The sequence below is a fragment of the Echiichthys vipera genome, assembly GCF_963691815.1.
Source record: "Echiichthys vipera genome assembly, chromosome: 4".
NCBI classification, from domain to species: domain Eukaryota; kingdom Metazoa; phylum Chordata; class Actinopteri; order Perciformes; family Trachinidae; genus Echiichthys; species Echiichthys vipera.
Genome location: NC_139829.1, coordinates 8,772,403 through 8,789,709, shown reverse-complemented (window position 1 = coordinate 8,789,709; position 17,307 = coordinate 8,772,403). Strand labels below are relative to the sequence as shown.

The 17,307-nt window shown below is 38.8% G+C and overlaps 2 protein-coding genes across 5 annotated transcripts in view; one reads left to right on the top strand and one right to left on the bottom strand.

The window, feature by feature from the left end:
• Positions 1-404: 404 nt before the first annotated feature.
• On the bottom strand, positions 405-8,256 carry fbp1a (fructose-1,6-bisphosphatase 1a). Of its 2 annotated transcripts, none has more exons than XM_083912286.1 (7): positions 7,973-8,256; positions 6,320-6,482; positions 5,137-5,229; positions 4,885-5,025; positions 4,659-4,796; positions 4,410-4,529; positions 405-1,039 (listed from the first exon to the last, which is right to left on the bottom strand). In XM_083912286.1, exons 1-7 carry the CDS (start codon positions 8,143-8,145, stop codon positions 845-847), a joined length of 1,023 nt encoding a protein of 340 aa, XP_083768412.1. In that variant the 5' UTR covers positions 8,146-8,256; the 3' UTR covers positions 405-844. The 2 variants fall into 2 exon arrangements, with proteins under 2 accessions (XP_083768412.1, XP_083768413.1); XM_083912287.1 differs by lacking the exon at positions 7,973-8,256 and adding an exon at positions 6,659-6,764.
• Positions 8,257-11,558: 3,302 nt separating this feature from the next.
• Positions 11,559-17,307, top strand: part of kank1a (KN motif and ankyrin repeat domains 1a) — a 64,891-nt gene continuing 59,142 nt past the window's right edge. The window contains exon 1 of one of the 3 annotated variants that reach the window (XM_083912579.1): positions 11,559-11,754. The gene's annotated coding sequence lies outside the window, so the exon portion shown is untranslated. The remainder of the gene's footprint in view (positions 11,755-17,307) is intronic. The other 2 variants (XM_083912582.1, XM_083912585.1) reach the window with 2 other exon arrangements.

Below are 17,307 nucleotides of genomic sequence, written 5' to 3'. Positions count from 1 at the left end.
AACCCCCGCAAAAATGACTTGTACAATAATCAGTTAAATATCAGAATTTGATCCAATTGGTTCCATAACATTTAAGTCTAGAAGAGTTGACCATTACATAATTGAATCCCCATTAAAGTAAGTAATAAACCGGAAGTGGCCATCTCTGTTGGCAGAAGTCTATAGTGCACCTGCTCTATGAGCAACACAGTGAGAAAGTAGTGCCGATCATCCGGGTATTTTTAGATGCAGTTGAACTTGTTTTGGCGTCATGCGCCACTGAGCAGCTTTCTTAAGAATGAACGAAGCTCCACCTCGAACACTTTATCCAGTCCTCTTAATACATCCATGGTTGAATAAAATACAAGTCTCAATGAATAGACAAACTACACATTAGTGAAAAAGATTCTCTTCTTTGACTCATTTGGATTTATTGAAACTTCAAACAAAACGGTTATTGTTCACATAATAAAGAGGCCTCATGTTTTATTGCATAGAGGTTTGCATTTGGTCCTTCACACGACTACAGTGAGGCATGATCATTCTAATAAAAAAAGGCACAACTGGAGGTAAACAGGAGGAAAAGTCAAGTGCATTTGTGTTTCCTTTGGCACGTTTGGTCTTTGGTAGTTTTTGTGGAGCGTGTGCGTAATTCAGTTTTCATGTGTCCACCAAACCGCCTTCTTTCTATTATCCGTCAGCAGAACATGAACATTGCTGGTATGGCATTTAAAAACCTTGTAACTCCAAATCTGATTATTTACCTGAGAAAATCCCCTGACAAGCTCAAAAAGAGGCAGGCTCCCAGTTAAGAGAAACAAGGTTTTTCCCCCAAACAATGATGGTTGTGAGAGTCTGTGCAGTCTCACTTCTTCTTGGCATGTTTCTGGCAGATGGCGATGTACTCCAGGACGTCCTCGGTGGAGCCCATAGCCACTGGAACCCGCTGATGGATGCTCTGAGGCTGGATGTCTAGAAGGGGCTCAAAGCCGGTGGAGGCCATGCCGCCCGCCTGCTCCATGATGAAGGCCATGGGGTTGCCTTCGTACAGCAGCCGCAGCTTTAAAGGAAGATGGTGAGTTTAGTGTCTGGTCCTAATGTCAAACTCTCAAAGGGATATTATAATTTCATTTTTATTATTACTTTACAAGGTTCTGGAGGGTTTAACATTTCCCTACTTTGTCAACTTTCTCTCTCTCCTGTACTAGTATACTATTATAGTTCTATCTAATAACTCATAGCCAAACACGACAGTATTAAATTTACTAAAAGTTAAAGCTGCAGTATGTAAAATGCAAAAGGTTGAAGCAGAGTGAGTTCCTGCCGCTCTCCTTCTCCCTTCTTCACTCTTTCTCTTTGAAATGACCTGTTATTGGCCAAAGTCTTCCGTCACAGATTGATTTTCCAAAGCAAAACAGCCAAGAGGAGCTGCAGAAGTCTAACCTGACTCTCACCAGATGACTTTCATTCAACCTTGCCGCCTAAGCAATAGAGTGGCTATGACATGTGGAGTTCCTCAGGGGTCAGTTCTTGGACCCCTTCAGTTCCACTTACAGTATATATGCTTCCTGCCTTTGGGTCAAATTCTGCATAATTCTAATGTCAACTATCATAGTTATGCAGATGATGATATATCTCACACTGTATTCAGATGACTGCAGTCCAATAGAGTCATTATGTCACTGTTTATAGTAAGTCAAAAATTGGATGAACCAATATTTCCTTCAGTTAAATCAAGAAAAAACTGAGATCATTGTTATTGGTAATAAAGAGAAGAGGGTTGCTGTCAGTTAACACCTTGAGTCACTGTCTTTAGAAACTAAAGACCAAGTCTGAAACCTTGGCATGCTGATAAACTCAGATCTGACCTTCAACAGCCAAATCAAACCAATCAGCCTTTTATCAACTTAAGAACATCTCCAGAGTTACGGGTTTTATGTCCCAAACTGATCAGAGAAGCTGATTCATGATTTCATCTCCAATAGACTGAACTACTGTAACGGTCTTCTGAATGGACTTCCCCAAAAAAGTATCAAACAGCTGCTCCTCGAGTTTTAACCAGAACATAGAGACCAGATCACATCACCCCAGTTCTTAAGACCTTATACTGGCTCCCAGTCAGCTACAGAATAGATTTGAAAGTTCTGCTACTGGTTTACAAATCACTAAATGGTTTTGGTCCAGAATACATGAATGACATGTAAGTAGCGTATAAGCCCAGTGGAGCTCTGAGATCTACAGACTCAGGTCAGATAGTGGAGCACAGGGTTTAAACTAGACTTGGTGAAGCAGCGTTTAGCTGTGATGCTGCACACAACTGGAACAAACCACCAGCAGATCTGAAATCAGCCCCAACTGTGAGCACTTTGAAATCCATGTTAAAAACATTTCTCTTTTCATGTGCTTATAGCTGAGCTCTTTTTAATCCCTTTAAACCTTTTTTCATCATTATTATTTCTTTTCTGTTACTTTTTCATTCTTCTTTGCTCCTGCTTTTAACTGTGTTTTTTTTTATGCTGTTTTTAAAAAAAAAGTTTTGTCTTTATGTAAAGCACATTGAGTTGCCTAGGTATGAAATGTGCTATATAAATAAAGACGCCTTGCCTTAAATTACTATATGGTGAAAGATTATTATAGATTATTTGCCCAACAACACAAAGGAATGGAATCCCAGTTTTCCAAGACAAGACCAATGAAACAGGTGTTTCTTGTTGTAATGATTTCACCATCGAGAGAGCTCTCCCTAATGAGGAATGATTACATCAACAAGAACCTGTTTCAACGTTCAAATGGACACCAATCACTGCTTTAAGACAGACTTGAAAAAAAGCTAACCTATCCTTAGGTCAAAGAGAGAACGAGAGAGAAAACCATTATACTGTTGATTACTGTGAAACAACCTTCACATAAATGTTAGATGTTAGGCAAAAAATCCATAATAATCTTTTATCATATTGTTATTCAAGTGTTCTGAGAGAAAACTAAACTTCTCCAGCTCCTCTTGGCTCTGTTTTCAGACTTAAGAAAATCTCGCCTGTGACAGGAGACTTTGGCCAATCACAGGTCACTGCTGAGAGAGAGAGCGTTCCTATTGGCTCAAGACAGAGAGGGGGTCGATGGAGACCTCCCACCCTGCTTCAAGTTCCCTTTTTTGCTGCAGCTTTAGCTTTAAGACTTCTGATTTTCTACCTTGATTTTCTTAAAATACTTTCATTTGCGTTTATAATGCAACTTTTTACCTGTAACTGAATGTTAGTCCTGAGTAAAATAAGTAGCCTATAATATTGCATGACTTTTCAAAAATGTACCTAATTTATGTATCTTAAAACTTGAGTGCCTGGATCTTTACCTTGGTTTGTTGACTGGGAAAGCACTTCCCTGTTTGAAAATCACTTATGGTAATGCATTGGATGACTAAATTAGGCCACCAAGCGTTGAAAACTGGTAACACAAAATCACTTTAGTAGCCATTACGGTTGGGGGTTTCATTCTTGATTTCTCTGCATTTTGAAAAGTTTCATTATATTCTTTCTCCATCTCTTCTCGTGTGCGTTTAAAAGTCATTTGCTTTCAACCCTTTTTAATTGTGACAACATCATGTTCGGCTCAGTCTCGCAACTACTGGAAGGATGTGGAGGGTGAAGAAATGTCATTGTGACACTTTCTCCAGTTTGGTCTCATGTTACAAGTGATACTGAACACTTTTTGGATGGAAATCTCCCCTGAAAATTCCTGGTGAAGAAAGACAATATTACTGGTTCTTGGGGACTAAACAACTACTATTACTACTATTTTCAAGAAACTAAGGAGCACATTTCTGCTAAACAAGATTTAAAATGGTGCTCTTTGCATGATTTTTGTGATGATCAGTTTTACAGATCTGATAATGAAATCAACTAATTGATTGTCGAGTGTTAGTCGATGAAGGATTTCTTTTAAATCGAGGACAGCCCTAAAATGATCCAAAAAGTATAATTTCTGCATCCAAAGCCTGCTGTATCTTGTTCCTCTCTGCCATCAGTGAACCACACTGTTGCACAGAGTGACATGTTTCTTCATCATGATGAACATTTGGTTTATTTTGATTGAAAAGTAATCAAATAATCCAGTTTATTATTACAACACACACCCTATATATTCCAGATTGTGTAAAATTTGCTAAAAACTACAGTCCCCAGGAGTTATGAGAAGTTATTTACTCTTTTTAAAGAAACACAACTGCATATCTATCACCTTTTATTACAAATGTTCGTCTTCAGTAGGAACCAATGGCCTTTACAATATCCATAAATACTTATATTATTGCATTTAGTTGATAAGTACCATTCACTTTGTTTTGACAGATTTGAGATCTTGTATTAGGTCTTTAAAATGTTTTTAAATGTGTTTGATATTTGATGGAGCAGCAGAAAGCAGCAATGAGACCTTACCTTTCCTTGGGGGCTCTTCACATTCCCTGGGTATAAAAAGATGCCTCCATACATCAGCGTTCTGTGGACGTCTGCCACCATGGAGCCAATGTAACGGGCACCGTAGGGCTCACTGCCATCCTACAGGGATTAAAACATGTTGCATTTGTACGCTACTTAAACCTGCACTGGGCAAGATCAACATTTGAAAAATACAAAGACTGCAGATAGAAATCAGTCAGTCTGCACATATCCCAACATCAGTGTTACCTCAGGGAACTTCTTCCTCTGCAGATACTCTGTGACAGCAGGGTCAAAGTACTTTGCGTAGCCTTCATTCACGCTGTAAATCTTTCCTCGCTTCTTTATCTTCACGTCCCGATCAACCAGGATAAATTCACCGATTGCCTGATGAGCAAAAAGGAGAGAAAATGATCTCAACAACCTAGGCAAAAAATAAAAGAATTCTCAAGATTTATTTCAAGAGATTACTAACCGGGTCGAGCATGAAACCGTTGACTCCGTTGCCGGTGGAGATCACCATCATGGTGGCACTGCCGTAGAGGGCGTAGCCCGCCGCCACAAGGGTCCTGCCGGGATGCAGGGCGTCCTTCTCACAGGGCTCATCATCTGTGGTCTAAGGGAAACGGTATAAACTATTGTCATCGTTCCTTTCCAGCATTCCAGCAATGTGTAGGTGACTTTATTATCTATAACAAAAAAAAACTTAAAATTAGACGAGTAGTACCTTTTTGTAGATGGCAAAGATGGTTCCAATGGAGACGAGACAGTCGATGTTGGAAGAGCCATCCAAAGGATCAAAGCACACAATGTATTTGCCCTGGAAGAGAAGGAAGGAGGATTTCTCTTGTCAACAAACACAAGTTACAGAATGTTTACATTCAGTGTTGTGTGTGCATCCCCGAGGCCAAACAAACAAACCTGCTCAGTGAATAAATTGTTCATATTTTTAAATGATGCATGTTTACATCCATATTTACTAGCTAGGGGCCTTCTTCCCTGCTTTTTGTCGGTGCATTAGATTAATGGAATAGTGTGAGTCCATTGTTTGAGTGTGTTGAAGCCAATTTGACATAGTGTGTGCATGTGTCCTTCAGCTTGTGCATGATCTAAACAGAGCAGTTACCCACTCATGGATAACCAGCTCCATAGCCCTTTGGTCGATGTAGACTGGAACTCTGCATTTGCAAAAACTGTCCCAAAACTCGCTTCCCGACCCCATTTACTATCTGTAACCAAGAGACTTCTGCTAATCTTGGGTTACCATCTAGAAACCACACAGGAAACTTTAACCCTGTGAAAATTAAATAAGGGGTTTAACTATTACTTATGTCAGTACTTTCACTAGACACTTATTTTGACAGGAACTGACACCCAAGCCTTTTTTTTCTACTGAACCAGTTATATGAGTTAAGATCCCACAAAGAAAATATCTGAAAAACCCCAGAAAAAACTGGATGATCCTGTTTTAGTCTGACGACGGATCCTTCCAGAGATGAGATCCAAAATGAACGAGAGCAGCTTTTCCAAAGGAAAGACAAACGTTCGCCTCACAAGACTAGACATCATGTTCGGTATTGGAAACCATAATATGACATACGTGTTGTCTTTTCCTGGTTTTAGAGGCTGCGTTACAGTAAAGTGATGTCATTTTCTGAACTAACCAGACTGTAGTAGCTGGTTTATTATTTGTCTTTTCTCACTTAGTCACTATATCTGGTGATTATCTATCAAGAATGTCATTGAGTAAATATTTTGTTAAAGCCATTAATCAACCCTAGAATATCATTGTAATATTGATAGGAGGTCAAATGTTGTAATATTTGATTTTCCTCACTCACACAGCTTCAGGCGCAGCAGAGTTTTGTTTCAATATCAATTCTGTCTTTGCCTCGTACAGACCCCCTTACCCTCATCTCTGGCTCTATTATGATGGCGTTCTCGTTCTCCTCAGACACCAGCACACAGGAGGTAAAAGACGACTTTATCATGTTGATGACCAGATCATTGGACAGAATGTCCAGCTTCTTCACCTGGTCTCCTGTCACATTGGTGCTGCCAGCTATGCCGTAACTGAGGAGACATAAAAGATAGAAATGTTTTTTTTATTCCTCTCTTCGTTAACTGACAAAAGGTTATTTAAAAACGGCTCTACTGCTTTGTTCTGAGATACGTTTGACTGGAATAATATCACAATAGCGACGGTTTCCCATTAAGAGGAAGGAAGTAAAATAAATAAAAACCTGCACCTGTTGCATGACACTGCGTTTCTAAACGGCAGAGGTGATTGAGTAAAGCTCTGCATGAACCACTGAAGTGAAGCCTGAACCAGGATCAGCTCATGTAAACAATACAAAAAAAAACCATTGTAAAATGTATATTCATGTAAATATTTAGGGTCTCAGTGGACCAACACAGGACACAGTAATGAATAGTGCTGCACCTAACGATTATTTTATTATCAATTAACCTGCCATTTATTCTCTTGATTAACCGTTTGGTCTATAAAACGTCAAAAATAGTGATAAATGTAGTTCACAGTTTCTCAAAATCCAAGGTGATGATTAAAAAAATGGTATAAAATCAAAATATATTCAGTGTAATTATAGAAAACCGCGTAAAGCAGGAAATCTCCATATTTTAGATGCTGAAAACTCATTTTTTTGCCACTTTTGCCTTTAAAAAAATACTTTTAACGACGAATCAATTATCAGAATAGTTTAATAGATTATTTTTCTTGTTAGTTAATCAAACTAATCATTTAGTCAACTTATCATTGCAGCTCTAGTTATGATTTATTATGCACAAATACAAAATGTTAAAACACATTTAGAACACAAACAAAAAGACAAGAGAAGGAAATCAGACGAGTGTCGAGCAGAATAATATATATATATATATATATATATATATATATATATATATATATATATATATATATATATATATATATATATATATATATAATAAATAATAATAGAAAAATATAATTTGCAGTTTATTAACAATGTGCAAGATGTAAAACACAATTTGGCAACATTTTTTCAATAATGACATCACTTTTACAAAAATGGTAAAAATGCTCTCTCTCTGGTACTCACTCACACACAGTTACACATACACACGGTTACAAACACACAAAAGCTCTCACTCACGTAGTTACCCACTCACACACACACTCAGTGATACTCACACAGGAGCTACTCACTCAAAAAAGGCATCAATATATCAACAAACAATTTCACACCATTTTTGAACATTTGAACATAGTGCAGGTTTTAACTATGACTAGGTGTACTGTCTGACAGCCAATCTATCCTTGGTCAAAGTAGAACATAGTGAAGAGCTTAGTCATGACCGAAGACACTATCTGAATGCCAAACTACCAACCTAGAGTTGTAGACAACATTATGAAAGTGGGCGTGGTGCGTTCAGATGTGCGCTTCCTGATTGGCGCACAGGACCTGGATCTCCTGCTCTACGTGCCAACGTGGATGCATGGACCTGAAAGAACTGTGCGACCCGTGTTACTTTATTAGAACCAAACTATGTTGTTCACTCACAGGTGGGCGATCCCAGCTTTACGCACAGCGCTGGAGATGGCCTTCACCGCCGTGCACAGCGAGTTCAGCAGCGTTGTCAGCTCCCCGGTGCTGCCTTTCACCTTCCTTCCCTGCTCCATAACGAACCGGGTCACGGTGACCACGTTGGTGTCGAAGCCTCCTTGGTCGGACATGGTGGTGGCAGATGGTCTCCTGCAGCCTGAGAGTAGAGGTTGGGAGGAAATGCTGCAGGACTTAAAGGCTCTGCACAACGCGGAACTGCAGTGGAGGAGGGAGTGAATACACCGAGGGCCAATCCGGAGCAGCAGGAGAGGTGTGGCCCCGCTGCAAACACTACCCGCTCTGTACAAACCGACCGATGAAAGGATAATGTCACCCACAGAGGCTTGGGACCAGGATAATGGACGCTGTGCTGCATGACTGGGTTCAAACTGCTGTTGCGCAAGAAGAGTAGTGCACTCTTCAGCAGGTTGTGTGTGTGTGTGTGTGTGTGTGTGTGTGTGTGTGTGTGTGTGTGTGTGTGTGTGTGTGTGTGTGTGTGTGTGTGTGTGTGTGTGTGTGTGTGTGTGTGTGTGTGTGTGTGTGTGTGTCTGTGTTTCATAACTTTTACTTTTGTGTGCATTCACATTCTTCTTGCCTTTGGATTTCCATCTATCTATCTATCATCCATCCATCCATCCATTTATCTATTAATCTAGCATCCATCCATCCATCTATCTATCTATATATTAATCCATCATCTATTCATCTATCATCCATCTATCTATTAATCTATTAACTAAAATATATATATATATTTATCTCTCTATCTATCTTTCTATCTATCTATCTATCTATCTATATATTAATCCATCATCTATTCATCTATCATCCATCTATCTATTAATCTATTAACTAAAATATATATATATATTTATCTCTCTATCTATCTTTCTATCTATCTATCTATCGATCTATCTATCTATTTATCCATTTATCTAGATTTGTTTCTCTCCTGCACATTTTGGTTAACTTACTTACAACTTATTGCACTCTAACTGTATTTCTGGTACAGGCCATTTATTTATAGGCTACTTATTTACACATTCATATGAAATCTTATTTTATTCTGTCTTAAGTGATTTCATTGCTTATTGTTTATAAATGTCATTCTGATGCTTTTCTTTGCCTATGTAAAGCACTTGCCTCTGTGTTTGAAATGTGCTGTATCAATAAAGCTCCATTGTCTATCTAATATCATAATATTGATATGGTATATGATATGTCCATATACTTTTGTGTACTTTATTGGTGTGGGGCTGGTTTCCATGGTTGCAGTGAAAGGTGAAAACTTCATGCTGCAGAATACAATGATGTTTTGGCCAAAAGTTTCCAATTTTGTGTCAGTTTGGGAAGGTTAGGTAAGGTTTTATTATAATGGGTCTCCATATACCTTTGAATCCATCCTCTTAAATACACATCCATCAATCAAACCTTACAGAATTTAATCTGAATTAAATCAGCTTAAAAGCTCAAAAGTAAAGAGGAGAGCATGAGGATGCATAGGGCAGTCTCAACCAATATTTGCGTAATTAATGTTATTTGATTCCAAAGAAAGTGTAAATGAAAACTCAGTCCATATTTTAGCATTAAATCTTAGCTTGTAGTCAGTGGTGGAAGTAGAAATAGGCTCACTGTTACAAGTAAAAGCCATGCATTCAAAAACTTTTAAGCAAAAGTATAATCATCAAAATATACTTAAAGTACCAAAAGTAAACGTGCTCTTTATGCAGAGTGCTCCAATTTTAGAATCATATTATATTATAGACTATAATTAGTGATGTTAAGTACCATAACATGGAAATAGGTCTATTCAGGTAAACTTCAAAACTTAAGAGCAGTTCTTGTGTAAATGTACTTTCTTACTGTTCACTTCAGCTTGAAGTGAAGTGAAACCACAAATAGGCTATAAACCTTTGATACTCTACAAACACATGAGCGAACACACACACAGGCTGGTTGAATTTAACACACAGGAGGGCGCTCCAGGTCAGGCCACCGACTCTGCTCTGTCCCAAACACTGTAAAGATATTATCATTAATCTTCTAAATAATCACTTTATAGCATTACATTCATGCTGTATAAATATTTCAGACATTAGCTATTAAAATAAGCGACAAAATCAAAAAATGCACAAGATCTGCCCCAATTAAGATGAGGAAGATACGTAGGTGTGTTAACTGTCACTTAACACAAAGAAAGACTTACTACCTAAACACCTGTACATTTCAATAAATGCTAAAGTTATTGTGACTTAAGTCTCAATAGATAAATGTATAAATAAATACATATGTGAATGAATAAATAAATACAGAAATAAACAATACATGAATAAATATATTCTGAAATGAATGGATGAATAAATGGGACCTCCTATCTCATTAACATATGGACACAGAAATAAAGAAATAAATAAATGTAGGTGGAAAAAAAATATATAAATAAATGTAAAGCATTTATTAATCTGTGCATTTATTTATTAATTTATTCATGTGTTCATTATTATTGTATTTATTTAAACATGGATTCATGGATTTATGCTTTTATTTATGTATTTACAAATGCATTAATGCAATTATTTATTATTGTATTTATAATTCATACATTCATTCATACATTTCTGCATTTTTTACATGAATTCATGCATTTATTCATTAATTTACTTATGCATTTATTTATCTATCCCTGTATTTATTTTTTCTTTTATTCATTATTCCTTACATTCATCCATGCATTTATTTATTAATTTATTATGCATTTATGTATCTAATCCTTTATTGATTTATTCTTTTATCTGTAAATCTTTACAATGATTCATGCATTTATTTATTTTTTTTGTCCTGTATTTATTTATTTATTCCTTTACTGAATAATTTGACATGAATTCGTGCATTTATTTATTATTTTTATGTATATATATATATATATATATATATATATATATATATATATATATATATATATATATATATATATATATATATATATATATTCCTGTATTTATTTATTTATTATTTTTCTGGTTAATTTTACATTAATTCATGCATTTATTTATTATTTTTATGTATATATATATTTATTCCTGTATTTATTTATTCTTTTTCTGGTTAATTTTACATTAATTCATGCATTTATTATTTTTTTATGTATAAATTTATTTATTCCTGTATTTATTTATTCTTTCATTGATTAATCTTTACATTCATTCATGCATTTATTTATTAATTTATTCATGCATTCATTTTTTTTTTCTTCCTGTTTGTAGTTATTTATTGAGACTTCAGTCATGCTCCTGCATAGTTCCTCAGTCTGCTCTTCACCAGGGAGGCGACAGTGAACACTCAACCCTCTGTAGCCGGGACAGTGAAAAAGTAGGGGGCCCTGTCCAACGCCTTTTGGTGACACCAGGCGGCCCTGTCAGCAGGTAAGCCACACCTGTTACACTCACACTCACCGTCATAGCAGCGCTGGGCGGACGGGTTCATCCGGGCACCGACTGCGCATGACCGCGGGCTGAACAACTTGCTGCAGAGGCGGACAAGTACAAAGAGGCTGCTGGAGGTGGTGCGGACGGGACGTGCGGTGCGGCGTGCCACGGGGTTGAACTGAAGCATAGAACCTTGTAGAAGTGGGGCATTTAGGTACTTACCTCCAACCGGACCATTTACCCTCCGAGAAGTCCAGCGAACACGAGAGGAGAAGGTGCGTTCAAGTCCAGAAACAGCTTACTCCGGAGCGTCGGGTGAGTCAAACGCTTTGCAGTCGCATGGAGCTCCTGATAGCTCCCTTACCTTTAAAGTACTGAAGCGTTTGGTGATATTTGTGTGCGCGTAAAAGCGTACGCACGGGTTTTCTTTGATAACTTTGTTCAGCGTGTGCGTGTTCTGGGTCAGGTGGTCCTCCTGCAGCGACCAGACCAGACAATCCCATGAAGTGCTGCTCGTTAAGCAGATTATGGTTAAAGTCATATGGTGTTTGTTGGACCTGCTCGTTGTGGTAATCTGGTGTGTGTGTGTTTTCCTTCCCACGGCCAAACAAAGGTTATTCCCGCCAGACAGGTGTCATGGAAGTGTTGGGAGTTCCTCCCATATGCTGCATGTATCTGGGGTTGGACTTTGAGCTCCAAGTGCAGGGACATGTGCGTGTTTTTCCTCCTTAAAGATGTAACATGTTAGCACCTGTTGGGAAGGATTATGCTTTTCACACACTGACCCATGGTTTTTAGTAATCCCTCACCATTATATGACCCATACTGACTCATCTTTGCCTTGCATTTAGCAGCTTAAATCAGGTTGCACCACACAGTTGCAGGCCCCAAACACCCTCACCTTTAAGCCTCCAAAAAGAATAATTTCTTCTATTGTGCCTCCTTCACGAGCTGTCCAAAGCCACTGTCCAACTGTGGGGTCGGGCTTCATCCAGTCTCCCGACCTCACAGTAGAGCTCCTCCTGTCTTTTTCTGATTTGGCACGCCACTACCTATTTTCCTACAGAGAGAGAGTTTGATGAGAGCTCTGCTGAAGCATTTTATAGAAAGAAAAGAATAGCAGAGAGATAGACCTGGGCAGTGGTGGTCCCTATTGTGCTTGTCAAGAGCCGGGGTCAAACAGAGGGCTCTTCATCTTCTGCGTCCCCGCTTTTCTTTTTTTCTTAGAGATAAAGCACTGAATTGATATTTCAAGGGGAAGAATATGAACTTGTGACATCGGTTTAATGAAATTCTTCGGCTTCCAGTGTGGCACTTTTGGCATATATTGCTGAATCCATTTTTCTACACTTGGGTATAATAAAAAAAAAAATCAGATAACGAACAGCGCTTTCATCGACCAAACAAAGCATTCCTTCAGACGTAGAAGTACCATCCTGCTGTGGGCTTTTGGGGAACTCTGCGATCTTTTGCACAGTCGATTAGGGAAAATATACTTTTTATTTTAATAAGAAATCCTTTAAATGATGTTGTACAGATGCTAAACTTTTAAATTTTCTTTTAAAACAGTTTATTTATGCCCATAGATTAAAGTTTGATTCATTTAGTCATGAAAACGTTGAACTTAAAGTGCTGCCACCCTCGTCAAACCAACACTGATTACAAAATAATGATTAAAGATGTAGCCTAGTGGTCGACTGACGGATTTTTCAGTGGCCGATATTTAGAGAGCAGGTGATATATGCTGATATAATTTCTGTTTTTTTGCATCAGATAAACTAGAACAATTATAATAACAAACAAGACACAACATGACTGAAATTGACGCATAGTTTTGAAAAAAGATTAATTAGTTGTCAACTATTAAAAGAAAATATACATTTCCTGATTCCAGCTTCATAAATGTGAATATGTTCTGGTTTCTTTGACAGTCTATGACAGTGACACTGAATGCCTTCGAGCTGTGGACAAAACAAGACATTTTTTCACAGTTTTCGGACTAATCTGTTAATCCAGAAAATGATTGATAATGAAAATGATCGTTAGCTGCAGCCTTATTTGAAAACGCAGTCGTCGCTGTTTTCAAAAACACTTTTGTCAAAGGCTTCACACTTGCTCACTGTCCCACAAATGTCCCAAATGACAAATCTGACATGTTTCACTGGTCCCGAGCAGTAGTGGGGTCTGGGGAAGCTAGTTTAGCAGCTTCACGGCTTGTGTCTGCACATGCTTTTCTTTATCAGCCTCGTCAACGCAGGCATGAGTCAATGCAGGTTTTCTGAAAATAGCATTAATCAACCACAAGATTTAAAGGGTATTTCTATCACTAGTAAGATCTAAACACCCTTTCTCTTGACCTTGGTATGTCGTGTAGGTAAACAGATTTTCACAAAATGGCACTGGACACATGTGGAGAGACACATTTTCACAGGTGATCAAAATATCAGAAATCCCTCTTGGTGTAACACAGTACATTTCATTGTAGGAAGGACCATAAATATCACAGTTTTTTTTATAAGAAGCGAACATCATCTCTTCCGAGGACAAAATACTGCCTTATTTTAAGCTTACACTGGATGTTCATTAACCTTCTACTGTGGTGAACTTAAATCTGGGCTGGAACTTTTTGTTTCTTTTCAGCAGAAGTAGAGCCAAAAAGTTTGCAACCAGCAGCTCGGTGTTGTTTTGTGCTGCCACCATGCTACACCGTATACACGACAGTATGTCTGCAGGGCGATGTTGTCTGTCTGGATATCTGTCTGCACATTCTGCAGACTCAAGAACTTTAAAACAACACATGGAAAATATCTTTGTTTAACCCTAATCTGCACACGATATGATTTTAAATAAGCCTTTTTACTTTTTAAAGTAATGTTTGTTTGACACGCAGACATTCTGTTACTTTAACTGTATAATATTTTTTATAAAGGCTGTGTTTAGATGAACTGCTCACTATTTGTCAGCATAAATGCAACACATAGATTGCATTGTATAGGCGTCTCACGTGCCTCTTGCTTATTTCACTGACATTTCTGAGCTTGTTTGCACTGTAACAAGCTTAGTGTTAAATCTTTACATTGTGCACGTCCTCCAGCAACACCCGGAGCATTCCGCAGCCTCTCACTGGTCTGCCGCTAACACATAAGCAGATCGGGTGGAAGCACAGCCTGGCGTCGGATGGTACAGCGGGCTTAGCGGCACTCTGGGTCCACATCATCATCGGGGTCGGTGAGTCAGCTATTGTGGACATATGGCAGAGGTCTCTCAATTAGCACCTCAGTGAGACGACCGTTCTGTCCACATGATCAAAGCTGGGTCTCCTCCGCTCAGATGTGTCACCCCCCCCCATCCCGAGCCTCCACCTCCCTGTGATCATGACCCCCCTCCGTCCCTCCTGTGTTTGTTTAGAGAAAATGACTTCCACTCCACTGCGCCGTCTGAGCCGGTTGCACGTCAAATCTGGGCCCTGCTTTTCTTGCAGCTGGACAGTTTTCGTGGAATTGCTGCCTGTGGTGCTGTTTTCTCTGTAATTTTATGCAGAGCGGGTGCTGCTGCTGACTTGTAATTTTAGTTTTTGGTTGAACATCTGTGCATGCTTCTGACCCATTTGTGCTTCTCTTGCATGAGTCGGCGCTTCAAATGCATAGTTTTTTTTGTCTGCTTTAACTTGAAAAGATGATTTAAAAAATATATATTTTCTGTACTCCACTCTTACTGGTGTCAGTGTTTTACTGGAGGTGAAGGGAGTTTTTACAGCTGTTCAGGTCTTAAGTGTGGGATGAAGACCTACATGAGCCTCAGGGAATGCCCTGTTATTACAAGATCAAACCTACTTTGAATAGTAGATCCACTGAAACGAAACAATTAGAGTGCCCCTGCGAAAACTAAACCTCACTGAGAACTTGCAAAAAAAATACATGTTTGAAGAAAGCTATATCTTTTTAGTGAGATAAGATTAGATAACATGTAAGTAGGCATGAACCTGTAAAATCTAAAACAACAAGGTTGGCACAGCAGATTTTTCACGGAGGACTGATACAAAACTAAAAAGAAAAGCCGAACTTTAGGGAATCCTCCTAAAAGATTTGCAGGGGTCTGGGGCATCTGCCAGGCCACAACCCCGCATTGTTTGCAAATTTGCGAGGAAGTCATTATCGGAGTGATCAAAGCTCTGGCAGAGCTGCTTGAAAATCGCTTTAAATCGCTGGTTGCTGGTGTTGAGAGGCTTAATAGAGTCAGGGAGAGATTGGGAGACTTTTGTGTTGGCTGGGTTTAGCTTTTTCATACGCACTGATCACAAATATTCTATAGGAGGAGAATATAGAAACATTTAAGTGACGCTCACACAAAGAAGTCTGAACCTGGTGGTTCACGACCAGCATTGTTTGGTCATTTATTTCTTGAGTAATACATCTCCATCAGGACAACAAGCAGAGACTTCCACAACTTGAAGGTCCTGGTGAAGAAATCATCTGGCACATAACCCCGTCAAATGTCGATTTAGCATTTTTACAATACATGTTTTTTCCCCCCGTTTCAAACAAATGGTGCAAATGTTAAATGGTGAGCTTGAAAGTTGCTGTTAGGTGGATTTTGTTACCATTTGACAAAGCCAGGCTAGCTGTTGGCTAGCTGTTTCTGCTAAGCTACAGGGCTTTTCTAACAGATTTGCCGATCAAGGCTTGTTGTTCAGTTGTTCAAAAGAGTGTGTGTGTGTGTGTGTGTGTGTGTGTGTGTGTGTGTGTGTTATTTTTTTTTTTTACCAATGCACCAGGTTAAAGGGTTCTTTATGCAATTTAACAGCATCACATCTGTGGCAATCTCTTTCATAATCGAGCAAAATTGGCTTAATAACTGAATTATCCTCAGTTGAATTAATATTTATTTGAATTGAATGGATTCAGTAAATCATGAGCAGTACCCAGCCCTGTTGCTCATGGTAGACTTGATAACCTCTTGTCCCTTTTTTAAGGCCTTTTTGGAGCTGAAGTCCTGCTCTGTGGCATCTGCTGAGGTTTTGGACCGAGTTAATTGAAAGTCTTGCACACTTTCATTTCGGCTGGTGCACCACTTACCGTCACTGAGGCGTTACAGGAGAAGAAACGGCCGCGTGTGGAAGCTCACAAACTGTTGCATTAAATATCACGATATTCTGCAAATGTACCCTCCCTGTGACCTGGATAAGCTTTCATGTATGAGAGGATCCAGCCGTTCTTTTAACCATTTGGAGAATTGTTAGATGGTTTCAGTCCTGCACGCTTCAACTTGTTTGTGTGAGAGTTCTGTCGGGAGGAAAATAGTCGCGGTAAACATGAATGAGTGAAGGTATTTCTCTGTGTGGCTGGGATTAACCCAGGCTAAACCTTGAAGTGTGTTTCACAAAGATGTTTTGTTTCCTGGTATGTTAATCCCTTTGCTTTCATTCATGCCTCCTCTCAGGCATCATGTGCTCTTTGTGTCAAAGATGATCGCTTGGATAATTGCCATTTGCAAATTAATTTAGTTTAAATGAGGACCGCCCCCCCCCCCCCTGGATTTCTATGCTCTTGAGGCATTTTCCTGACTTTTGCATACCTGATACCTTTATTAATACCTACTGAGTTTAATATGTTTGTCGTGCAGATTTCCTATATGAAGGAGGGTGGACAGCCTTGCCTGTAATGGACCCAACATAGTGCTCTTTCATGATCTCTCTACTAAAGCTAATGGGTTGATGATCATGTGAATTAAATTAATTACACACTGAGAAATGCCCCGCAGAGAAAAAGAAGCAGTGCTTGACGAGGCATGCTGTAAATTATTGTTTTGATATTCAACCACAATGGTAGGAGTGACAGTGGGAAAAAAAAACCTGAATGCGGTGAGGCC